Source organism: Monodon monoceros, unplaced genomic scaffold (genome assembly GCF_005190385.1).
Source record: "Monodon monoceros isolate NGI ecotype Baffin Bay Population unplaced genomic scaffold, NGI_Narwhal_1 Super_Scaffold_12, whole genome shotgun sequence".
NCBI classification, from domain to species: Eukaryota; Metazoa; Chordata; class Mammalia; order Artiodactyla; family Monodontidae; genus Monodon; species Monodon monoceros.
The window spans coordinates 34,419,600-34,447,235 of record NW_021703768.1 but is presented as its reverse complement, the minus strand read 5'-3'; the positions used below and the strand labels follow the sequence as shown (position 1 = coordinate 34,447,235).

At 39.6% G+C, this 27,636-nt stretch overlaps 1 protein-coding gene and 1 long non-coding RNA gene across 4 annotated transcripts in view; one reads left to right on the top strand and one right to left on the bottom strand.

The window, feature by feature from the left end:
- Positions 1–971, top strand: part of C6 (complement C6) — a 92,851-nt gene extending 91,880 nt beyond the window's left edge. The window contains exon 19 of one of the 3 annotated variants that reach the window (XM_029216381.1): positions 492–971. In XM_029216381.1, coding sequence (XP_029072214.1) covers positions 492–673 — 182 coding nt within the window. In that variant the 3' untranslated portion in view covers positions 674–971. The remainder of the gene's footprint in view (positions 1–491) is intronic. The other 2 variants (XM_029216385.1, XM_029216382.1) reach the window with 2 other exon arrangements.
- LOC114891890 overlaps positions 1–27,636 on the bottom strand; it is a 253,784-nt gene that overhangs the window by 139,863 nt on the left and 86,285 nt on the right. The gene's annotated exons all lie outside the window — the stretch shown is intronic.

The window sequence follows — 27,636 nt, the reverse complement described above, 5'->3', positions numbered from 1 at the left end:
TGGGGGACCATAGGCATATCACTTAACCTCTCTGAGCTGAGTTTCTTCATCTGTAGAATTAGTATAATGCCATATAGTTCATATGTTTATTGTGAGAATTAAATGGAATAAATCACACAAAGCACTTGGCATAGTGTGTGGTTTCATGGTGCAGGCTCAATAAATGATACCTTATATAACTGTTCCCAGGTGGTGCCAATGAGAAAAGAACATGAAGGACAGACTGAAGACATTGTGTAAATGGATTGATTGGATGTGGGCAGTGAGTGAGAGGGAGGTGTCAGAGGTAGCCCAGCTCTTGCACCTTACTGACTTACCAGTGCCCTCTCCTCTCTTATACCCAGATCACTCCATTCAGCCACAGTTGGGTCATTGCCTTTGTTCCAGCATTCTCACTCATTGCCACCAAAGTGCTCACTGCTCTGGGGACAAGTTAGGTAAAATCAAACCTTAAAGCACTGTGGTGAGTCACACTGTCTCTCTCATTGCAGCTGCCACCTCCAAGTGTGTCTGCCTATTGCCCTCCCAGTGCTTCAAGAGTGGAAACCAGCTCTTCTGCGTCAAAATGGGATCATCAATGAGCCAGAGAACAGTGAACATCTGTGAAGTAGGAGCTGTCAGGTGTGCCAACAGGAAAGTGGAAATACTGCATCCTGGGAGGTGTAAGACCTAACACAGTTACTGATAAACAGATTTACTGCCCCCAAATAATCCCTACAAAAGGACACTCTTGAACCAACAGCAGACTGTCATATCCAGGAGTTACCAACATAACTCCTTTTGTGTTCATTTCACATTATTGTTCTCCCTGCCTCCCGTGTCTTCTCCCCTGTCCCGTTCCCATCCATGATGCTCTGTAGCATACCCCTAGGTAATAACGTCCACATCAATCTAATAAATTCTTCTGTTCATGTTGCACTAAAATGATGGGACTTCTGAGGACCTTATGAAGCCTGTGGTATTAAGCATCCTGACAAGTAGAAATCAGAACAAAAACTGTAATTTTCTTCAATGAATCAATAAGCATAGAAATCTACAACAACTTGTATAACACATTCTTGAAACCCAACCTTCATGCATTCACTCAACAAATAATTGTGAATGTCTACAATGTTCCCAGTACTGTTTAAGGTGCTGGAGAATCAGCAGTGACTAAAACATACAAAAGCCCTTGCCTTCATAAAGCTCACATTCATGTGAAGGAAGACATACAGAACATAAAATAAGCAAATAAAATATATGGTATGTTTGATGGTGATAATTGCTATGGAGAAGATAATGCAGGGAAAGGTGAGTCCCATCCTTAATCCTCGTCTTACACGAGGAAATATTCTATAGTTAATAAGCATCACAGTAAGGATGATTGGACTCAAGTGCAAGTTGCCTTGCTTAAAGTAGTTAATAAACTTCTGGAGTTTTCTCCTTAGGAGACTCTCTTTGCCTCAGCTAAAGTGCATCAGAAAGCTTTTAAGCTAAAGTGTGTGATGGATGGAAAATCATAAGAGAATTTCAAAGGAATAATTTTTAAGGTAAGGCATATCTTTCGTATTAGGCCATACCAAGTAGACACCCACTTCTTGGAGTATCATTTTGAATTGGGGAAGAGAAACATCTTTGGAGCAGCAGTTCTCAAACATGAGTGCACATTGGAATCGCTTGGAGCACTTGCTAATATAGATGCCTGCGACCTAGCCCCAGTTTCTGGTTCAATAGTTCTGGGGTGGGGCCTGAGAATCTGTATTTCTAACAACTTTCCACGTGGGACTGCTCATGATGATCAGGGGTGTCGCACTGTGAGAACACTTAGCCTAGAAATGGAGTCATCAAACAGCTAATACAACTACTGAAATAATGATCTCAAAACCTTAGCCAGCCAATCTCCAAGCAGGTGAGTGGAAGCAGATTCCCTTCCTCTAAAACTCACTGGGATGCCCAGCTAATGGAAGGGGTCTATGAGTCACAGCCACCTGGCAGCACCCTCTTTAGACCTTATACATTAAATCTCACTCCTCCATCTCATTAATCATAAGATCTTGGCAAAAATATAAAACATCTTGGAATATCAAAGGCTAAGTATGAGGAAGGGAAAAACCAAGAAAGAGAAAACACATTTTCCTGGTGTAACGGCAATTGAGTGGGAATTGATCTTTGCCCAGGAGTCAGTGACGCATCTTTTCCCCAGTCATGCCACCCTACACCCCTCTCACTACAAAAATGGTGCAGGCCACTCTTGTAAGCTTCGCGCCTTCAGCGCTCCCAAGACGCCAAAGTGAGGGCAAAGTTTAGGCATGAAATATTCCCACATTCAAAGGAGAACCACCAACAACTGAGTCAAGACATTTTGCTCAGGACTGACGATTCTCACACCAGCTCCACACCTTTCCGGGCTGTACAGCAAGGCTAGGGGTGGGAGGGGAGCCATAGGGAGCTGCAGGCGCAGGAAGGCAGTGCTCATAGTAAGAGTCCTGTTATCTCCCTCAAGTCCTTTTCTTCTCCTTGCTGAGGAGGAGGAGGATGCTGTAAGTATCCAGTGAAGCCAGGCAACCAAAGCCTTGAAAGAATCATTTGTTAGGGCACCGACATCCAGGATATACAGTGCTGCCCTCGACGGCTGGAGGATGTGGAATCAGAGCTGCCACTGGTGAGCAGGTTGCTGGAGGAGTTTCTGGGAGGCATGGATTCACACCGGGAGAGTTCTCTCTTACAGGAGCACAAGACCACTTCCTGCCTAGGGCATGCTGAAGGCAGGATGATGACAGAGTGGTCTGCACTGTTTCCATAGTGACAAGGGAGTGCTGTGGCATGACTGGGAAAAAGATGGATGCAGCCCTTTCTCCATCTCAGTCCCAGGGTGTAAGGAAAGAATGGAGAACTTTGGTGGTTCCCATGGCTCCCTAGGAAGGAGCAGAGAGAAGAGGAAAAGCAGGCGCTCTGAGGCCACCCTGCATCGTGGACATGAACCTATGGGAAGCACCAAATGGAGACTTAGCTGTCTCTCTCACAGGAAGTTCTGGGGGACAGTGTTGGTAGGAGAAAAGCAAACATCACCCCAGGGAAACACAGGGGCCACCAATAACATAGGACCAGATTCATTGAGAACAAGACCAAAGGGGACACCCCATCACTGACTCCTGCCGTCTCTCTGAGTTCACTTCCTTCCAACACCAGATCCAGCAGATGCAGGGGACAAGGTGTCCTAGAATGAGACATGCCTCTCCATCACTTCTATGAGGGGTAGGAAATTTGCAAAAACAATCCTCATCAAGACCCCAAGTCCTCTGACCCAGAAGCCTGGCTGACACTGGAGGTGGGGAAAGAGATGAGATGTAAATTGGATATAAGATTAGAGACTTAAACTGGACTGCATTTTTAAAATAGTGACTGACCAGCAATCCATGTGATCTGTCTCAGACTTAATTGAGGCAAGGGAAGACAGAGATTTGGCAGAACCTAGAGAAAACCATGACTATTATTAGCTTGCTGCAGCTACCATAACAAAGTACCACAACCTGCATGGCTTAAAATAACAGAAACATATTGTCTCACAGTTCTGGAGGCCAGAAATCTGAAATCAATCTGTCCACCAGGCCACGTTCCTTCTGAAGACTCTAGGAGAGGATTCTTCCCTGCCTCTTCTGGCTTTTGGTGTTTGCCAGAAATCCTTGCCATTCCTTGGTTTGTAGATGCATCACTCCAGTCTTTGCCTCCATCACCTCATGGCCACCTTCACTGCCTTCCTTCTGTGCATGTCTGTCTGCCCAAATGTGCATCATCTTATGAGGAGAGCAGCCTTGTTGGATTAGCGTCCACTCTAATGACCTCATCGTAATTAGATTACATCTGCAAAGACCCTATTTCTAAACAGTTTTACATTCGCAGGTACCAGGGGTTTGGACTTCAACTTATCTTTTACTGCAGACACCATTCAACTCACAGCACTGTGATTGGGAAAAAAATGTTTCCTGTTTACGCCCCATAATATAATCAAAGGTTTATACCAGCTATTGCATTCATATTGTTTGATTAAAATCAGTCAAGCTTGCTTGTTTGCCTTAAAGTATTTTATTCTTTAACTTGTAGCAAACTTCCCTTTTAATGGTCATTGGCTGGTCTTTTTTACCACTTTAGTCACCTTTGTTTCAAAGGATTTTTTGAGTGCAGGAATCCATTAAAGTTTGCATTAGGCTAATTTACATACCATTTACCCGTTGAATTTTTCACACTTTGACATTAATATTTTTTTAACGTTTATATTGGAGTTTAATTGTTTTACAACCTTGTGTTAGTTTTTGTATAACAAAGTGAATCAGCTATATGACATTAATATTAATATAGCAATTTAGTACAGTGTTAAGAGCTAGTGATAAAATTGTCATCATGAAGCAGAGTGCAAAACTGAAACATATTAAATACCTGGAATTTGGACCTAGAATCTCCTGCACTGTCCTAGAAGATTAAACAAATTCTAGATCAAAGGTAAAACCTTCATCCTCTTAGGTTATTAGAGATGAATGCTAAGCTTTGGTGCCTGTAGCTTAAATAACTGGAAACCAACTCAGGTCTTTTTTTTAATATGGATTTTAATTTTTTTTGATTCTGCAAGATATTGACAAAATAAATGAGACCCCAGTTTAAAGAACTTTATAAATAGACGCGCTATATATCTCAGATGTCCTAGAAGCACAGAGTTCTAAGACTGTGCTTTTTTCCAGTCTTCTGGTGGGGTGATATTCAAGTTTAAATGATGATTTCCTCTTTTTGGCAGTCTTCAGTAAAGCTCACTAAATTTTAGACTAAATTGTTACTCTTTCTACAAAAGCCTGCAACTCCCACAACCAACATTCCTTACAGTTAAAGACTGAGATCTTCTGTTGTTTCCAGAAGACCGCCCACAAGCTAAACAGAACCCACATCCCTTCCTAAATTCTGAGTAACAAGAATCTGACAGATCATGATGGCTCTGGTTGGTGTTGGGAACCAAATACCCTGAGGCTTGATTAATTGGATTCTGAATGACTGGCTGTCTCCAAGGTCACCTATTCTTTTGGGATATATTGTGTGTGGAATCAATGAGGCATCCAGTTTTTAACCAAATAAATGGCCTGCAAAATTATACTTGTATCCATTTTATTTTATGAGCGTGAGACAGGCCACTGCTACACTATTTGTCTTCTTAACAAGTTCTAGCTACACAGCTTCAGCCCCATGTGTCAAATATCAGTTAGCAGAGGTACGTGTCACCAATCAAGGGACTCCAAAGGACGGACGGTACATTGAAAATCATGCTCACAAAGATTTATATAGAAAGATATTCATCACAACATTATTTATAATAGCAAAAAAATAACAGAGCCTAAACGTCCAATAATAAATTATACCCCCTTTATATGATGGAACAATATGAGACCACTGACAAGCATCTTTCAAAAAAGATTTTAAAGGACATAATAAAGTGAAAAGTCAGGCTGCAATACTATATATACTGAGAGTTGTGTAAATTGTGTGTATACACATGCCTTTAAAAACAATGATTGGGAGAACGAATCTCTGGAATTTGGAGTTATTTTTATTTTCTTATTTATGTTTTTCTGCATTTGCTAGATTTTCTACAGTCAGCATGCATTTTTTTAGAAATCTTTTTTGTTTTTATTCCAGTCATGAAGGTAACACAAGCTTATTGCAAAAACCTTAGAAAATACAGTACAAAATTTATTCTTTAGTAAGTTATTTTCATTTTGATTTGTTCTCGCGCTCACACATTTGTTATTATTTGTTGTTGTTTGTTGTTAAATATATTATTCAGCATGCATCTTTTAATATAATCAGTCATGAAAATCATTCTTAAATCTTCTCTTCTACTTAGGTAGAAAAAACACATAGCTAATTCTGCTTGTTTAGAAAACTGATAGCAAATAGGCCTTGGAGTTCAAGCCAGCTCAACTGGTCTGGATTGGCGTGCGTAAAGCAGGTAGTAGCTTTCAGCCAGACATGTGAACCTCACACGGATGCATTCATTCATTCAAAGCATTATCTGAATACCTGCTAAGTCACAGGGTTAGACCTATAATTGTGCAAAGATTTTGGACGTACTTACAGTACACTGGGAAGATTTTAAAGATATAATTAAATCAGTATTATACAAAATAGAAAGCTATTTAAAAATTACAGGTATAAATAACATCTTTAGGGAATTAAAAGAAATTAAAAGAAATTAAAAGAAAACTGGACAGTTAATAAAATAAAATCAAGCCTAAATTCTCAAAGCTGGAGACACTGAGTAGCTGTTTGAACTTGGACAAACATCTGAGACTGTTTCCTCATATGAAAACCAGACGATACCAGCCAACCCACTCTATTTGTGCTGAGGATTGGCTAGAGTGTACTATATATTTGTGTATATATATATATATATATATATATACACACACACACACACACACACACACACACACACACACAGCAACTACTAAAGAGCCTAGAATGAAATGTGCATTCAACTATGCAAATACTATTATTATTATTACTATTATTATTTAACACCAATGGAGAAGAGTGGCTGGACTTCTCCCTTTATTTCCTGTCACATGAGACACTTCCCCTATTGCCATTCTTGCCATTGAAGCTTGATTTATTAAAGAGTCCATGGACTGACTTAGATTGTTCAGGGGCGAGAAATGGCTGGAGTATTCAGACTAAATATTCAGACTAAGTTTTCAGACTAAGTTGATTAAATGTACTTGTTCACTGTGCTTGCACAGGCATGACCACAATTATCAAAATCAGCAATAAAGGTTTTAAGTTCTCTTTAGAATGAATCACCCTTTATACCAAATAAATGGAGATGGCCCAACATTTACAATCAAAAACCTAACAATCTATGATATCAAGCAATGTGGACAGAAGACCCATGATTAGAAAGTGAAGAGGAAATTAGACTGGGCAGCTGGAAATACACTCCAAGGATTACTTGCTTGATACCACCCTTCCAGTATGCAGTGACACAACAGATTTGAAAAAGGCTACATTTTTACCTAACATGAGGGAAAAGCCATACTGCAGTTCAAGTCATGAGATGAGATTTTTTGTCCTTGCTGAAGCTCTATTTGTAGTCATACCAGGGTATAGAGCACCACCCTAACTGAAGCATTTCCATTTTGGTTATAACAACTGAGGACTAATTGTTCCTTAGGGCATGTCTCCCCTTCCGTTGAAAGACAGTGATACACACTGGTACATTGTTGCAGTTGTCAAAAATACTGCTCACCAGTGTTGCTGGCTCTCCATCTCCCAGGGACTTGGCAGGAACATACTTCTTGGCCCCCATGGGTTAGGGTGTCACGTAATTGGTTCTGACCAATAAAATGACTAGAAGTACATGTGTAGCTTCTGGACAAAACGTGTAATTGCTGGCGTGAAGTTTCCCCCAAGCCCCCTTTTCCCTGTGGCACATTTGAAATGCTGGCTCCCCCGTCAACCTGAGTCCCTGAGTCAGTAACATGAGCAGAGTCCTCTATACTCCATTGAACTTCTATGGGTATATGGCATGAACAAAATAGAAACGTTTCTGAGATTGGGGTTGGGGGGGTATATTTGTTACACTGTTATCTAGCCTACTTGTCTGATATTAACTGTAACAGATGACATGATGACCTGGGAAGCTGGTCATCTGCACAAATTGCACAAGCTGCACAAATTGCATCCCAGGACTCTCGGTTCTCCTATGGGCATTACTGAGTAAATAGGAATTGTACTGCTGTGAACATGGCCTATAATCAGTAGTGTGCTTGGGACAAAAATACAGAACAAATTAGCAAAGGGAGTGATTATACTTAGCTCTTAAATACATTCTTTTTTTTTTTTTTTTTTTTTTGCGGTACGCGGGCCTCTCACTGTTGTGGCCTCTCCCATTGCGGAGCACAGGCTCCGGATGCCCCCTGCATCAGCAGGCGGACTCTCAACCACTGCGCCACCAGGGAAGCCCCTTAAATACATTCTTAATTGCATCCATCATTTTATAGAGAAATTGATTAGTGGAAAATTAAAATTGAAAGAAAATAAATCCTTACATAGAGAGTTTACCTTCTAGGACTATAAAGAAACATAAATGCAAAAATGGTGAACACACTTTTAACAAACTCCTTAGTATACTTGGGAAATTTTTTAGACTCTTAGAAACACTTATTATTTTAAAAAGCATTTCAAAGTTAATTAAATCTACTTCATCTTTCTTGATTACCAAATCATTACTATTACGTTTCATGTCAATTGCTTATCAAAACTACATTCTAAAGAACTTCAGGCATTTGCTAGTGATGCAGATATACAAACATGGATTTTTCATTCTAATTTCTAATGCTTGGATATAACAAAATCTAACTAGTATACTGTAGCACAGGGGTCCCCAACCGGTCCGCAGCCTGTTAGGAACCAGGCCGCACAGCAGGAGGTGAGCGGCAGGCAAGGGAGCCTAGGTAGCTTCATCTGCCGCTCCCCATGACTCCCCATTGCTCGCATTACCGCCTGAACTGTCACTCACATTACCGCCTGAACCATTCCCTGTCCGCCAACCCCATGGAAAAATTGTCTTCCATGAAACCAGTTCCTGGTGTCAAAAAGGTTGGGGACCGCTGCTGTAGCAGGTGGTATTTATTGCCCCAGCTCCCGGCCAATGGCCAGTATTTCAGGAGAGGCTGGTGCCAGTCCCAACACCAGACCCAAGAAGTTAACCACAACTGGTTTAAGTCAGTTAATGGGGGTTCCATTTCCTTTCCACAGGTGGTTTGGACATGGGCAAGTGATGCAAATCTGATGAATAAGCGGTGAGGAGAATCTTCTGGAGGGCTTCTTAGAAGGAGTTTCTCACTCTCCAAGAGTTCACAGGAAAAGATGGTCTCTTCTGAATGTTGCCATGTCTGAATGTGATGCTGGAAACTACTGCAGCCATCTTGCCACCATGAGAAGGTTTCCATTTGTGGTCTAGGCCAACCTATGGAAGAGGCTCCAACAGAGGCTTTTGTGGTCTCTTAGACCGAAACCTTTGTGGACCCTTGTGAGATCACTGAGCCACTGAATTACCCAACTCTGGAGCATTCATGCTTCTGGTCTTCCTGTTATAAAATAATACAATTTCTCTATAGCTTAAGCTATTTTTGAATTGGGTGTTCTGCTACTTGTAGCCAAAAGTATCCTGATTCAGAAATTAGGTTTGTTGTACCTTCATGGTGCTGGTAGATTGATAATACGTTTTTCTTTTAAATGACTATAACTTGTTTTTAAAAAATGGAGCATTCTCTCTCTTGGTTGATGATACTTAACCTGCATCTAACAAAAAGAAGATGAACCTTCAGAAATGGGAACTCATAAGGCAACAATTTAAGTGTATAATAAATTTCTTCATTATTTCTTAGAAAACCAAAGTCGCCTCTAAAGCTTCCCAACCAACCAGTAATTAATTGTAGGCCTATTGAGCACTCAGTGACATGTTTAATTCTCTGAGGTGAAAGGGAGACCTAAAGCTTACTAAGCCACTACCGGGTGCCAGAATCATCGCGTAAGTATTTTATTAGGCCTCACAGCCACCCTAAGACATAGGTATTATTGGCCTCATTTAGAGATGAGGAGACTAAAGATTAGAGGCCAGAGTTACTTACCAAAAGTCTATACCTCATAAAAAGCAGAGACAGACTCCAAACTTGGCAGTCTAACTCAAGAACCAGGGGCCAACGGTACTGTATCAGTGCTAAATGTATTGATTTTATAATTATACTGTGGTTATTGTAGTGGTTATAGAGATTGCTGCAAATCTTCGACACTCTTCCATTAAGATATGGGTTCTACAATTGTCCATCAGCAGATGAGTGGATGAACAAACTGTAGTATATACTACATACAATGGAATATTATTCAGCTTTTTTTTTTTTTTGCGGTACGCAGGCCTCTCACTGCTGTGGCCTCTCCCGTTGCGGAGCACGGGCTCCGGACGCGCAGGCTCAGCGGCCATGGCTCACGGGCCCAGCCGCTCCGCTGGGCATGTGGGATCTTCCCGGACTGGGGCACGAACCCGTGTCCCCTGCATCGGCAGGCAGACTCTCAACTACTGCGCCACCAGGGAAACCCTTATTCAGCTTTTAAAAGAAAAGAAATTCTGACTATATGCTACAACATGGATTAACCTTGAAGACATTATGCTAAGTGAAATAAAAAAAACATTGTATGATTCTGCTTATATGAGATTCTTCAAATAGTGAAATTCATTGAGACAGAAAGTAAAATAGTGGTTGCCAAGGGCTGGGAAGAGGAAGGAATAAGGAGTTATTTGTTTTACAGGTACATAGTTGAGATGGGAAGATGGAAAATTTCTGGAGGTGGATGGTGGTGATGTTTGCACAAAAATGTGAATGTATTTAATGCCACTAAACCATACACTTAAAAATAGTTAAAATGGTAAATTGTACGTTTTGCATATCTTACCCCAAAAATTAATAAATAAACATAAAGAAAAAAGATGTGGGTTCTAATCTCCCTACCCTTGAATTTTGGCAGACTTCTGACTACTTTCATTAAGGAAGTAGAGCAAAAGTGACGTTATGTGACTCTGAGGCTGTCCAAAAAAGGCCTTGACGCCTTCACATTGTTCACAGAAACACTCATTCTTAGTGCCCTGAACTGCCATAGCAGACGCCCAACAGCACTGAGGCAACCCAAGTAAGGAAACCCAGTGAGGAAACCAAGACACAAAGAGGCCACGTGTAGGGGTCCTGGTCAGCAGTCACAACTTAACCCAGATGTTGAGATAACCAGTCCAGACACCAGACATGTGAATGAAGAAAGTTCTAGGTAGTTCCAGATTCCAGTGTTTAAGACATCTCCAGAGGTTTGAGTCTTCCCACTTGAGGCTCCAGACAGCATAAAGCAGAGGCAAGCCATCTCCACTGTTCTCACTCCAAATTCCTGACCCACAGAGTCCATAAACAATACAAAACAATACAAAATACACCATTACGTTGGGACTGGTTTGTTATATAGCAGGAGATAACTAGAATAATTATGCAAGAGAATGTCTCTGTCTCAGGAAATATACATTGAAGTACATAAGAAGAAAGGACATGACGTCCACATCTTACTTTCAAATGGTTCAGGGGTGCAAAATATATATATGAATATAGACTATATATATTCTCTCATATATATATTAAAGAATTATAAAAGTGGCAAAATGTTAACAATTGGTGAATCTGGTTGGTGAAATGGGTATCGAGTTCTTAGTGTTATTCCTGAGATGTTTTGTAAGTTTGAAACTGTTTAAAAATAAATGTAAAAAGAGAGAAGCCATGGGCTTCCCACCATTACATGTATGAGACATCATACCTTATAAAATCATAGTAAAAACCCAAAGCAATATCTAATTTTTTGTTGTCACGTGATACAAACCACTTCATTCCATTTCTGCACATCAATCTCAGTCTGGAAGGGAGATATTCAGAAGTAAAATAGAGCTTCTTTTTCACCTCAGAGTAAGAGACAACCACGTAAGCAGAACACAGCATTGTGGTCTGATCTGGAGCATAGGACGTATTTTAACATGTACCCATTTTCTATCCAAAATATGGCTTTGTAAAACTGTAACATGCAATTATGGTGTGCTCTCCAAAATGTTTGTTTGAATAAGTGTTTAAAAGATAACAGGCACCTAAGAAACTGAGTAGGGTCTCCCACTCTCCAAAGGAGAGTTGGGTGCTCTTATAAAGCCAAAAACCTAGGTGAGACCAGATTAAAAAAGCAAACAAAAAGAGCTGGATTCAATTTAACTATAAACAAGAATCAGTTAGTACTCTTTGCCTGGCTGATGGCAGCTAATCATTCCACACTGAGCATTAGCGATCACAGCCCTGATTGCTCACAAGCCTCTCATTATGGGGCCTGAGTAGGCAGAGGGAAAGAGCAGAGCTCTGGGGTTGAATTTCACTTTGTGGACGCTGTATTCTTCACCCGATCAATATGCCCATTTTACTCAAGACCAGAGATCTCATTTTTCAGATTGTTGTGACTTTCTGCCCTTCCGTCTAAACAATGGCTGTAGTCTTTGGAGGACTTTACTGCTTGCCTCTCTTCCCAAAGAGAGTGGCTGGGCAGGAGCAAAGAAGGAGGATCGGGTCCAAGCCCAGTATCTTCTGTCTGTTAATGCAAGGGCACCAGAATCAATGACCATAAGACATGTTTTTGTGGAGCTATGGGCAACTGAACTGAGAGTAACTCAGGAGTGTGGCTTCTGGGTCCTCAGTCACTGGAAGCCATCCCCTTAGCACCACAGGATTGGCCAATAACACTAAGAAAGTCTCAATTGTGCCTTTGTTTTCACCAGGTGCTGCCTCTATAACAAATTAGCATAAACTTGGTGGCTTAAAATAACATACATTTATTATTTTATGGTCTGGGGGTCAGAAGACCAAAACGGATCTCAGCTAAGAGCAAGTCTGCATTCCTTCTTGTGGCTCTAGGGGCAAATCCCTTTCCTTGTCATTTACAGCTTCTAGAGATCATCTGCCTTCCTTGGCATGTGGTTCCCTTCCACCACCTTTAAACCCAGAAATCTCATCACTCCAACCTCTGCTTCTGTCATCACATTCTCCTCCTTATCGCTCTTTTCTCTTCTCACTTTCTCTTATCAGAACCCTTGTAATTACATTAGTCCCACCCAGATAATCCAGGATCATCTCCCTATTTCAAGATACTGAACCTAATCACATCTGCAAAGTCCCTTTGTACATGTAAGGTAACACAGTCAGAGGTTCTGGAGATCAGGACAGACAGCTTTGGGGAGTCATAGTTCTGTTTGCCACATCTGGTATACCCCACATGTCATTAACCATAACAGATCAGAGTTCTCCATGAACTTGGAAGTTGTTGGTTTTTTTTTAATTAAAAAAATCATTTTACAAAGCAGAAGACCAACATCATTCCTGCAAATAGTAAGGATATCCTGCCCTCTTTGCTCCTGACCCTGTAACAAGGGACCACAGTTGCTAGAACCTTCCAAAATACTTGGATTTGAATATTATCAAGACTGTCTCCCTATCTCATATTTAAGTTTCTATAAGCATTCTGCTTTATTCTCTATCTCCACAGATGAGCTCTACCCCATAGTAGAAAACATGATAGCCAGATATTAAGGAAATATTGAGTAGATAAAACTTGGCTCTCTGAGTCTCAAGTTAAAACCCCAAGAAAGACTCTCATTAATCCTGCTTCAGGGAACTTCCCTGGTAGCGCAGTGGTTAAGACTCCACCCTCCCAATGCAGGGGGCCCAGGTTCAATTACTGGTCAGGGAACTAAATCCCACATGCATGCCATAACTAAGGTGCCTGCCTGCCGTAACTAAGACCTGGCACAACCAAATAATAAATAAATAAATAAATCCTGCTTCAGTAAGATGGCTACCTCTAGACCAATCAACTGTGATCAAAGAGCAAGGTCATGTAGAGCAAAGCAGCTCTGGCACTAACACTCTGGAAGAGAGAGAGAGAGAGAGGTGGGGGGGTAGGGGCACAATCCCCTTGAGATTGGATACCATAACTAATACAGCAGTGCAATGTCACAACAAGCTTCAAAAACGATACCTCCCTCAGAAAGTGGAGACACTGTTACCACAATAAGAAATCTCCTAGCAGTGGTTCCCCAACCTGGTAATCATCAAAATCATTTGGAGAGCTTTTTAAAAATATTGACTCCCAGGACTTCCCTGGTGGCGCAATGGTTAAGAATCTGCCCGCCAACGCAGGGTCCACCAGTTCGATTCCTGGTCTGGGAAGATCCCACATGCCATGGAGCAACTAAGCCCATGTGCCACAACTACTGAGCCTGTGCTCTAGAGCCTGCAAGCCACAACTACTGAGCCCACGTGCCACAACTACTGAAGTCCGTGTGCCTAGAGCCCGTGCTCCGCAACAAGAGAAGCCACCGCAATGAGAAGCCCATGCACTGCAACAAAGAGTAGCCCCCGCTCACCACAACTAGAGAAAGCCCACACACAGCAATGAAGACCCATCCCAACCAACAATAAATAAATTAATTAAAAAATATATATATTGACTCCCAAGTCCCACCCCCATCTACTAAAATAGAATCTCCAGAACTTAAATAAAAGCACACATTCAATTAAAAGCCCAATCAGGAAAACTCTTTCAGATCTGGGCTGAGGCAGGCAATTTATAACAGGAATCATATTACCTACCTGTTCTGAGTCCTCGGACACTGGGGCTAATCCAAACTCTATCCCTCACCCACTTTCTTACACCCACTTTAAAGCCTCCACACCTTTCCCAGGTTTGTACCAGTGCAATAAGATCACTTGGCTACCTGAATCTTTCTCTGAAAGTTTGTTCCTTTACAGATTGTGCTCAAGTCCTCTACCTTGGCTGGACGCACTGGCTGACTCTAGCTTTAAGCTCAGGAATCACAGAAATCCACACCCACTGGTTAAGGGAACTATTTCATTCCTACCCATTACCTCTAGAATGTTTACTGCTCTAAAATAGCAAGGAATGGAGGAAAAATGAGGAGAGAAAAATGGTGGAGAGTAAAATGAAAGTACTATGACAGACTGCGATGAAAGAGAAAAGAATGTGTCATGTAGGCAATTTAGGCACAAAAACAGAGATACAGACCAACGGAACAGGACAGAAAGCCCTGAGATAAACCCATGCATATATGGTCACCTTATATTTGGTAAAGGAGGCAAGAATATACAATGGGGAAAAGACAGCCTCTTCAATAAGTGGTGCTGGGAAAACTGGACAGCTACATGTAAAAGAATGAAGTTAAAATGCTCCCTAACACCATACACAAAAATAAACTCAAAATGGATTAAAGACCTAAATGTAAGGCCAGACACTATAAAACTCTTAGAGAAAAACATAGGCAGAACACTCTATGACATAAATCACAGCAAGATCCTTTTTGACCCACCTCCTAGAGAAATGGAAATAAAAACAAAAATAAACAAATGGGACCTAATGAAACTTAAAAGCTTTTGCACAGCAAAGGAAACCATAAGTAAGATGAAAAGACGACCATCAGAATCGGAGAAAATATTTGCAAATGAAGCAACTGACGAAGGATCAATCTCCAAAATATATAAGCAGCTCATGTAGCTCAATATCAAAAAAACAAACAGGGTTTCCCTGGTGGCGCAGTGGTTGAGAGTTCGCGTGCCGTTGCAGGGGACACGGGTTTGTGCCCCGGTCCGGGAAGATCCCACATGCCACGGAGCGGCTAGGCCCGTGAGCCACGGCCGCTGAGCTTGCGTGTCCAGAGCCTGTGCGCCGCAACAGGAGAGGCCACAACAGTGAGAGGCCCGCGTACCGCAAAAAAAACCCCAAACAAACAAACAAGCCAATCCAAAAGTCGGCAGAAGGCCTAAACAGACATTTCTCCAAAGAAGATATACAGATTGCCAACAAACACATGAAAGGATGCTCAACATCACTAATCATTAGAGAAATGCAAATCAAAACTGCAATGAGGTATCACCTCACACCAGTCAGAATGGCCATCATCAAAAAATCTACAAACAATAAATGCTGGAGAGGGTGTGGAGAAAAGGGAACCCTCTTGCACTGTTGGTGGGAATGTAAATTGATATAGCCACTATGGAGAACAGTATGGAGTTTCCTTAAAAAACTAAAAATAGAGCTACCATATGATCCTGCAATCCCACTACTGGGCATATATGCTGAGAAAACCATAATTCAAAGAGTCATGTACCACAATGTTCATTGCAGCTCTATTTACCAATAGCCAGGACGTGGAAGCAACCTAATTGTCCATCGACAGATGAATGGATAAAGATGTGGCACATATATACAATGGAAGAAACAAAATTGAGTTATTTGTAGTGAGGTGGATGGACCTAGAGTCTGTCATGCAGAGTGAAGTAAGTCAGAAAGAGAAAAACAAATACCATATGCTAACACATATATATGGGATCTTAAAAAAAAAAAAAAAACTGGTTCTGAAGAAGCTAGGGGCAGGACAGGAATAAAGACACAGATGTAGAGAATGGACTTGAGGGCACAGGGAGGGGGAAGGGTAAGCTGGGACAAAGTGAGAGAGTGGCATGGACATATATACACTACCAAATGTAAAATAAATAATGGGAAGAAGCCACATAGCACAGGGAGATCAGCCTGGTGTTTTGTGACCACCTAGAGGGGCGGGATAGGGAGGGTGGGAGGGAGACGCAAGGGGGAAGGGATATGGGGATATGTGTATAGTATAGCTGATTCACTTTGTTATAAAGCAGAAACTAACACACCATTGTAAAGCAATTATACTCCAATAAAGATGTTAAATAAGAAAAAAGAGCAGCCACAAAAAAGGCACTGCTAACTTCCACACTATCAATAATAATAAAGACTAGTAACCAAGTGTGAAGACAGTTGTTTGTCTTTTTAAAATATATTATGGCAAGAAAAATCATAAGTATAATGTAAGTTCTCAAATTAAATAAAATGTTGATTCACGCTGCTACTAAAAAAAAAAAAAAAATAATGGTTTTACAGTTAATGGAGATTTAGAATCAAGGAAATAACTTTGATCCCCCAGGCCATTCATTCCTCAGCAACAGGAGTTTTAGAAGGCTTAAGGCCTATTCCTGGCCCCCCACTTGGATAGTAAAATTTAGTTTTCCTTAGATCCATTTTGTGAAGTCCTTGTGAAATCGCCAGTTTCTCTCTCTCCCTCCCCTGCTCTTTTGCTCTCTCCAGCCTGTAAAAATCTTTTTGAAAGTCAGGAGTGCTTGTCAGCGTCACTCTAGCTTCTGGCTAGAGTAAAAAGATGAAATGTTCCTTTTTTTCACTATTCCCTGGAACTGTCTCAATGGTTTAGGAATATTTAAAACTTAAGGTATGAAAAAAATGTACCTTTGAAAACTTTTTTTTCAGTGTCTCCTATGCTTACTGAGCTATTTAAACATTTCATTTCTTTCTGCATCATCTTTTTACAACTATGTAGTCCTAGAATTATTTCCTTTTTATCTAAATTTTAAAAGTTATTAACATAGAAGTATGTAGAATATTTGTATAATTCTTTTCTGTTCCTCTGTATATATAATGCTCCTGTTGTATTCCTAATTTTGTTTGCTGAGTTTCACCTTTTTTTCTTAATTAGACCAGTTAATGGATCATCTATTCTTTCTCATTTTTTAGGAAAACACAATTTTTTTCTGCATTTTCATTTACTAATGTCTTTCTATACTTATGAATGAATTTCTTCTGCTTTCCTTTGGTTTATATTTCTTATTATTTACTTCTTCAGTTGACTGCTGGATTCATTTATTTCATTTTTTCTTGTCTAGTAAATGGCTGGTAATCTGGGGAAAAAAAGGTAGGCAATTTATCCTCTAACTCAAAAGTTGGTGCCAAGATCACTTGTACTGAAATCATCTCAAGTAGTGCTACTCAAAATGCTTGTCTGTGAATTATTTATTGTGATCTCCAAGAAGATAATGAGCCAGCACCAAAATGTAAATCAACAAACTGCTTCCTTTATCCACAAAGTCTTGCTTAAAAAAAATAAAATAAAAAAGTAGGCTAAACTAAGCAGTGTAATTAGTAATAAAGTTCACATGCATTCTGTCGTAGACTCCTTGTCCCATGAAAACCAGCAAAAATCGGTTCTCAGAAGGCACTTCAAGTATACTTGACCTAGGGTACTTGTTTAAATAATAACAGCAACAACAACAATAATAATATACTGAATGTTTACTACATGTTTCAGTGTTATATATATTGTAAGTTTTATGAGTTGTCTACTAAAATTGATAGCACTATATATGAGGAAAGGAGCTATACTAAAATTCTTCGTAGTAAACCTCAAAATAACTGGCACAGAGCTACTGATACAGCAAGTGATCAAAATATACTTAATTGAATAAAGTAAAAGCATAAGAGAAATAAAGAAAATGTTGGACTAGAAATATAAATTTAGAAGTTATCTACCAGTGACACAAAAAAACCATATAAGTAAAAATTTCCCTAAGAGAATAAAGCCCAATTTTCTTTTTTGAATTATTCATCCACTAATTCTTTTTAGTATTTATTCATTCAATTGAGAGCTTACTAGAAGCATTATTAGGGACTAACATGACTCTTACTCATGGAGCATAAATTATTATGGAAAAAACAGAAAATAAATGATTAAGTACTAATAAGTAAGTTATTACAAACTGAGATGAGATCCAAAGAACTGGAAGAAGCCACACAGCACGTGAAGTCAGAGGGCAAGTGGAGCAGACAATGGGAACAGCCCAGGTAAAGACCCTGAGACGAGAAAGGCACTGGGGCCTTTCCAAGAGGTGAGGCTAATTTAACTTTTGCTTTCAAGTGGGTTGGAGGCCAATATGCTGTTGAAAACAAAAGAAAAGCCAGACAAATGTTAAATTATATATTAAGGTGTAAGAAAGCTGTAGAAGCAACAAGGACCAAACGGGATAACATTTCAGAGAAGGAACTTTCAAGAGGTGAGCTGAGGATTTGCTTCTGTCCCTGGGGACACATGCTGATCCTGACGTTGGCTACATGCCAAAAATCAGGGCGAGGACAGGCAGGGGGCCAATGCTGGGAGACAGAGAAACCAGTGGGATCTTTAGGTTGTGCAGGATGGAGTGATAAAACTGGAGAAGTGAATGGCCTCAGGCACATGGCCACTTTCTCCCTCAAAACACTGACATTCCAAAGATACAGAACAGGAGGCTAAAACATTAAACTGAGACCTTAGAAAAGCAGAGGGATTTCTTGCAGTCTCCCAGCGCTTAGGAGCAAAAGACCTGGGAGGAAAAGAACAAATAAGAGTCAGGAGCCCTTGAGGGAATGATGAGATGACCCTGGCAATATCTTACCACATTTTACATGAGGGCATGTGCCAATACGGAAACATCAGCACCTCTAAAAACTGAAAATCCAGGCTGGTTCCTGGCAGTGTCACAGGTGGGGTGTGGAAAAGCCAGCAGAACTTTCAGCAGTCCTGTAGGCTAGGAGAGTGACAAAAATGGAGATTTATGGGCTTCAGCACAGAGTAAGTCTCTCCCTCAAGACATCTGTCAATTCCGAAGCTTCATGGGGTAGGAGGCTAAAGAGCTAAGCCCAAAACCTCTCAAAATAGCCTAGATTAGATTGCAGTGATGGCTGCACAACTCTGTAAATATACTGAATTCCACTGTACACTTAATGTGGGTGAATTTTATAGCTCAAAAAAGCTATTAAATAAAAAACTCTCAAAATCAGAGTAGAAATTCCACACCGTATCTCTCCATTGAGAAGATGCAGTTCCACAAGACACTCATTAAGAAGCCCCAGAAGACCAAGTCCTAAGAACAGGGGTGACCTGGGATAAGCTGCAATCCAACCTCAACCAAGCTCAGTCAATGAGTAGACTAAGGCCATCAGTGCTGCCCTCTATCTCCCTAGCAAAGAAAAGAGTGAAAGTTCCTTGATGAGTTATAGCATTAACTGGAGCCTCTACATTTTTTAAAATATATATATACTGGGCTTCCCTGGTGGCACAGTGGTTGGGAGTCCACCTGCCAATGCAAGGAACACGGGTTCGTGCCCCGGTCCGGGAGGATCCCACATGCTGTGGAGCGGCTGGGCCCGTGAGCCATGGCCACTGAGCCTGCGTGTCCAGAGCCTGTGCTCCGCGAGAGGCCACAACAGTGAGAGGCCCGCGTACGGCCAAAATAAAAAAAATTAAAAAAAAAAAAATATATATATATACACTGTCTAATATTTAACTAAAAATTACTAGACAGGATCGTATAATGGTTATAAAACCAATAACCAAGAGAAAAAAGTAGACAATAAATACAGACTGTCATGTGACCCAGATATTGAAGTTAGGACATAGGACATTTAAATAAGTATGATCATTATGTTCAACAAAATACTTTTAAAATAGAGAAATAAGGCCAATGTGGCTGGACCATACAAGAGAATGAAATATAAGATTGAAGATACAAGCAGGGGCTGATCATTCAGGGTCTTTTAGGCCATGGTAGAAAGTCTTAATTTTATTCTAAGTCATAGTTTTAAGTAAGAAAGGAAAACAACCCAATTTGCATTTAAAAAAGAAGAATCAAGGTAATCATCTAAAAAGCTATAGCTCTAACCCAGCTAAGAGATGATGGTAGCTTCGACTGGGGTTGCTGTAGAAGATCTGGAGAGAAGGAGCTAGATTCAAGATATATTTTGGAGGTAGAAGCTACAGGACTTGCTCATGGTTTGAATGTAATGGATCAAAGAAAGAAAGATAGCAAAGATCTCTCAGGTTTCTGACTTGAGCAAGATGGAGTAGAATGACAGTAGAATAGGTTAGGGAGCAGAGGGAAGTTCCATAGAAGTTGGGAGGCTTTCCTAAGATTACCAACAAGTTAGTAGCAAAACAAGGACTAGAATCCAAGTCTCTTGATTCTTACTCCAGTACTTTCTACCATAGTGAACTTACTTTCCTCTAGGAATTCTTTTCAGTACTATGATGTCTGCCTGTTTTACATAGACAGTGAAGAGTGTGTTCAGAAGTCTAGTGTCCAGGAGTAGTCAAATATTAATTTTGAAGCTTTAAACATGGGTGGAAAATGCCAGTGCTTTCAGAGCCAGGACATAAGATGGGTAAAGATTGGGTTTTATGCTAATAGAGAATGGGGGGAGGGCTCTTTTGATGAACCTGCAGCATATACACCACCTACAGCCATTCAAATTCAATTTTTAAAATATTTTTAATTACCCTCATGCCAATGAAAACATATTTATATGCAGTTTACCAACTTCTGCTAATTAGATGCAAATATTTTTGGTAACACCTTATTTTGCCTTTGAACATGAGCAAAAGATAGGAGAGTTCCGTTCAAGGACTTTACTCTTGTCTAGCCACTTATTGGAAATGACAACGTGTTTCTAATTGCATGAATATTTATATGTAAAATAGAATTCTAAGGTTTATTCCATAAACAAACAAAGAACTAAAAGAAGGCCATGCCTAAACCAGTGATGATAATGTATTGTGATCCAGCGACCATGATTAATCCAACCTTTTGCAACCAAAATCCAAAAATCAGTTAATTGGATTATCTTGCCTGATGCACTTATTGTTCTCTTGAGATATGATACCGGGAACCCTCAACCTCATCACCTAGGAACAGACAACAGAAAGAGGAAGAAAAGCATGATTACAAAATAGAAGCTGCCAGTGATGTACTAACATATGGGTATTCAATAAGAAAGCAATGGGAAAAAATTGTGACATGAAAAAACCTAGTTTGCACCTATTTCATGAAATTGTTTAATGCCTCCAGAAAATGTTTAATTTTTGTATGTTTCAACTGGGAAGACATTCAGCTTAAATGTTTCTAGCCAGTTTTATAATTTCTAAACTCATTATACAGAACCAAATTTGGCAGGATATCAGTGTAGTGTGTTTTTGACAAAATTCCTGAATGTCTTTTATATGTTTAATTTTTGAAAATGTATTTAATGAAAGGACAAAAATTCAATTCATTATATAATCCACAAAGCAAAATAATTAAATAAAAATGAAACATCTTGAAAGCATATGACCCACAGGATTGTCATTATCAAGTTAATATTTTAGAATTTTTATTATCACTTTTGCATCTGTTTTTTCATAACATTTTATCTTTTCGGGGGAGCTCTCAATATATCTGTTGTGACTTGATGAATTTATTTCCGTCCACTCATTAATAAAAGTGAGCAATTTGATTGATCTATTTCTTCTGCTGTTTTGTTATAAACAGTAACTTTAGTGTGATTATATAAACATGGCTGTTTCCCTTCATCTGCTTCCAAAAATATATGAATGAACATCAAAAGTATTGTTGTGCATGTAGAAAATCAAAAGCTGTCTTGCCGACAGTTTGTATGAAAAAAATCTAAGAATTTTAGGTGATGACAATCTTAATGGGAGCCTACACAGCACTAATTACTAGTATTATTTCTACTGTTACTATTACTACCACTGCTAATAACAACAATACTTTATTCTAGTCAAGGTAGTATATAAGATTTTCCATTAAATAAACAAACTTAAAATAAACACATAACAATGATAAATAAAATATTTGCATATGTAAAAAAAGTTGTATTTGTGCTTAAAATGATATTAACCAGGTATTCATGAACCAGAAAGAGAATTACACTGGGTTAGGACCCAGACCTACTAAACTTGAGGATGGAACCAAACAAAACATCTACATCAATTTCTGGTTGATTATTAATTATAATGTCACATACATTTTAGACAACCAGGGTTAGTTTTGTGGCATGAATTCAAAGACCAGCAGAGGCTTCTTGTCTCAACAAAGTCTTTTTTTTTTTTTTTTTTAAAGCCCATCCTATCTGGAGAGAGTAGTAGCATTTGAGACCCCAAACTTGGGTCAAGCTAGCCTGTTGGCTTACAAAATGGGTCTTTGATATTCTCCTAGCATAGTAGATCCATGTTACCAAAGTAAGGTCTGGTTCCACAATGAGGATCCAGCATACTGGGTAAAGCCAACTGGAAAATATTAACATAGAGATATGTGTGAGGCAAGGAAGAAAGAAAACACAAACAAGTGCATACACACATACACATACATCCTATACAAGTTAAACTTGCAAGTAAAAACGTCAAAGCACATGAGAATAATAAACATCATAGAGCTCAACAAAACAAGAAATTACTCTAAAATAATAGCAAATATTAAAACATTCTTCTAAGGACTTTAAAATCTCCATAAAGAGGAGGGGAGTGGGGAGAGGAGAATAATAATAAAGTCAACAACAAAATAATAGTAGCTAAAATGAATTGAGTACCTCTGCCACAATTCTCAAGTGGACTGATTTATTTACTATAACAAATCAGTGAGGAAAATAAAGGAAAAAATACAATTTTTACCTGGACCCCATTCTTCCACTAAAAGCAATGCTTAACTTCTCAACCTCTTGACTTTGGAATCAGCAAACACCTCAAGGAAAACAAAAATGTTGCCAAATACTGAACACTCCTTTGTGAACTTTCTCCCCTGAATCTCGCTCTCACCTCTATAAGACAAAATCAATCATCATGAAACAATGACCGGAAGATAGGAATCAAGATTTAGTAGAGCAAGAGGAAAACAAATCACAAAAATGAAAAATACAATCACTGAAATAAGAAGACAGAATAAGGATCTAACTGACGGGATAACTGGGGAATTGGAGGATAACAGTCAAGAATTTTCCTGGAATGAAATGTAGAGCATAAACAAAGATAAAAACTTAGAAGATGTGAGAGAAGGAGAATAGATAAGAAGCTCCAACATATACCTGACCATTTTTCCAAAATTAAAGACTAGAGAATACGGCTAATAATTTTCCTGAATTAAAGGAAGACAGAAATTATCAGAAAGAAAACTCTTGGTGCACAACAGAACAAATCATAACAAGCCTACGCCTATGAGTTTGATTATAATAAGAGTGACATTTCTATAGCACTGCACACTGCACTGTCTCACATAGGAGTTCTGCTTCTAGCAATGGCAATGAGGACAGCCGGGAAATCTGGATAATTTGTTAACAAGATTTATATGAAAGCATCAGAGAGCTACCAAGGGGATGAGGATCTGTGGTATCAAGATCCATGCAAAGAGCAGAGGCACAGAAGCCAGCTCCTCCCGTTACGATAACTGCCAACTCTGAAAATGGCAGCTGAGGGGTTGAGAAGCTGAGCAAAACTTTAGAGCAATTTGTGATGTTACTGCACTTGAGTTCAGGGATCACAAAAAAAGAGAGCACTGCTAAATATGCCAGGCTTTTGAGTGAGCCTGTGAAGAGCTACACCCTAAGAACAATGCTGAATTAGAGCACATGTAGTTCCTCATGGTCCAACTGCTAAAAGCTAAAGACAGAAAAAATCTTTAATGTCATTATGAAAGAAAAAAAAGACCCTCAAAGTAGTAACACTTAACCTTACGGTTTACTTCTAAACAGAAATAACGGAAGTCAAAGACAAGAGAATTGTGAAACGACAGAAAGAAAACACCTATTAATATAGAATTCTATATACAAAAAAATACCTTTTGAAAATAAAATGATGTAATTATATTTTCTAAGGAACAAACTGAGAGAATTCATCATTAGCAGACTACACTAAAAGAAATAAAAAAAGCTGTTCTTTAGATAGAAGGAAAATGATTGAGGTGGAAAAGCTAATATGTGGGTAAGTGAATATAGACTACATAATCAACATGTGTGAGGATTGAATAAAACATGAAGAAAAATAAAGAGAAAAATATATGAAAACAACACTACATAATTGGAGAAAAGGGTAAATAAGGTTAAAATGTTCTAAGGTCCTTGTACTGTCTAGAAAGTGGTAAAAGTATTAATTTATAATATAATTTAATAACTTGAAGATGCAGATTGTAATCTCTAAACCCATATTTACTAAATAATAGTAAAAACATATATAACTAACAAGGCAATAAGTGGTATCATGATTAGAAATACAATTTTAAAAAACTCAAAAGGAGCAAAAGGAATTAAGAATAGTTAAGACAAGGAGAAAGATAATAACACGATAAATTTAAAAGTATATCAGTAATTACATTAAATTTCAAACAACTATATTCTGTCAGTTTGAGTCTTCCTGGAAGCAGGCACCAAGATGGAATGAGAGGTACAAAGACTCATTGACAAAAATAAAAGAGGAGAGGAAACAGTATGCAGAGAGAATCTCAGATCACAATGCAGATCTGACACCTGTGAAAAACGTAGGGGGAAGGAAGGATTGCAGAAGAAGCTCCTCAGACTGCAGTGCAGCTCGGCGAGAGTCTCAGCCAGGCTGATGTGGAGCCCACAGCAAAGACTGTCCGTTATATGGACAGAAAGTCTTGGCTTTTTTACCCTTGCCATGCTTACTTATTGCTGGGAGCAGCCCAAGTAAGGATGACTTTGGGCTGAAGGCAGGGAATTGGATCTACCCAAAGTAGTTGGAGGCTGTCAGCTAATTACACTCCTTGTGGCAGCTTCTCTTTTAAAGACAGATCCGACAACATACCTCTCAGATGCCACAGTCCCCCATCTGTCCTGTGCAGATCCACTTCCACACTTATTCAAAGACCACCTTCTTGTGGGCCTTTCGTCCTGAGGTAAACACGGAAGAAGACGAACTACAGCCCCTGTCATTACTTTTGATCTGGGGGTGACAACTGACACTCATTGTCTCTCTGCTCTGCTTTGCATTTTCAATTCCCCTCACCCTCAGCCATCACCTGCAGGTTTTAGTGCTATGTAGTAATATTACCCAAAGCCTCATTCTGGAAATGTCTGAGACCCTGGTAATCGTCACCTTTCCTGTTCAGGATTGCTACTTTTGTCAATTCACAATTACAGTTGGGTAAGGGAGTAACAAAATGGACCCAATTGGATCACCTGGATTCTATATATATTCTTTCCTGCCCCCACTGTGTATAAGCAGCCCTACCTACTGGATCCCAGTTGTATCATTTTGATCCCTACAGTCTCGATCCTGGATGTATCATTCCCATCTTATAATGGACTGCTTCTGGGTCTCTCTGGCTTTAGATTTGGCAGGTCTGACAGAACCTAGATCATAACAGCAAATAAGGGATGGTCACCCGGTACCCATGGTCAAGTGTTCTACCAGGACTCAGTAACACTCCAGGAGCTGTTTCTCAAAAAGTATAATTCTCCACCACACATGACTTTGTCTTTCTCTAGAACACCAGAGTCCTGGATTGTAATTCTTCCAGTGGGGCTTGCCGTAAACTCCATAATGAATCGTTTTTACCTTAGACTCTTCAATACCATAGTGTTGACTAGATCATATGGCCCAATGGACAAAGGTGTTTGTGTCAAGGCTGTCAGCCTTCCATGTTACTGTATGTGAGCTAGAGCACAATTCCTAGGTACTGAATGTGTACTTCCAGAGCCTGAAAATGACCATCAGGTAGTGTCCATTAACTTGTCTTTTACTTTGGATATTCTGACACATCTCTGACTACATCCTCTAAAAACTTCACTGAAGTGTCAAGTCCCTGAATCTCTATAAGATTTATCTCTCATTCTCTGAAGTACCAAGGCTTCAAGCATGCTAGTTACCTCTTGCTCATCTTGCCCAATCAGCTTGGCATCATCAGTGTGGTGTTCTGTGAGATATTCAGATGATACAGGTGGTCCAGATCTCTTTGAAGTATGTTGTGACAGAAGATGAGACAATTACATAGCCCTGAGGCAAAACTTTAAATGAATTGTCTACATGGATGCAAATTGTTTCTATTCCATTGAAAATGGAAAAGAACACATTCACCCAATAAAAGGCCACATAGTATGTACCTGAGACTTTATTATTCTGGTCTACAAATGATGTCATGTCTGGCATGGCAGATGCAATTGGGACTACTACAAAGATAAGAGTGCAGTAGTCTATACTCACAAGCATCCATCAGATTTCTTCAGGGGCTGGACTGGCTAATTAGAGGGATAGGTTAGGTACAACCACCCATGCATCTTTTAGATCTTTATGTCCAACATGAATATCCATCCCCCCTTCCAGGATTTTATATTTAACATCTTGTTCAAGGTTTAACACAATTCAGAGTCTTAAATTTGTCCTTCCCCATCATAGTAGCTGTCAACCCACAGGCCAAAAACTCAATGTGAGGATTACTCTAACTGCCAAGTGTGTCGATTCCAATCAGTGACAAGGAATGGACCTGTTGTAAGGCAGGCTTTGGCCAGGACTCCATTTATTACTTAGCTCCTGCATGTCTCCACTCTAACAAGAAAGATTCAATGATGCTTTGAGTCTCTGTATCAACTCAGACCCTGTGTCTTAGGGTCCTCAAAATATTTGACATCCCTATTTTCACAGTGTATAGTGACCTGAATAAATGGCTGTAAGTCCTTTGGAGAAGGACTAGAGGTACTTTTATAGTATGCATTTGCAATGGCTTTGTAAGTTCCTTCCTTTTGACCTGACCATCCCTTGATTCATCGAGTTCCGGATCTGAAAATGGGCTCATCAAGGAAAAGTTGGCTGAGCAAGGAATCATGACATTTTATTGGGCAACTGTCCCCACCCTCTTGCTCCTCTATTGTTTTTTAATTTTTTATGTGCATCTCAAACTTCTTTAAACATAGGATTACTTCATAAAAGAATAAAGCAAACTCAAAACCCATTGATAAAACCTGAAGTAAATAAAGAAGGGAGGATTTTTTTTTTCTCTTGAGACAACAGATTACAGGTCAAAAAAAGTTCATGCTCCAGAAGATTCAGAGAAAGAAGAGAGGTGAGGACACATATCAGCTTTTACTTGCTGCATGAGAAGCCATTCCAAAACTTAGTGACTTCAAACAATAATCACTTGTATTTTTCCCACAAAGATATAGTTTGGCTTGATGGTTTCTACATTGGTCTTGCCTGGGCTCACACATGTGGCTACATTCATCATGTGAGCATATTCCACATGGATCAAATTTCCCCTCCTTTGCTAAAAGTACTCCTCTGTTCTTGCCTTCTTCTGATAGTAGAATGAAGCAGCACCCTCACTGGCTGCCCCTCTTGGGCAGATGGTCTTAATGAATGGA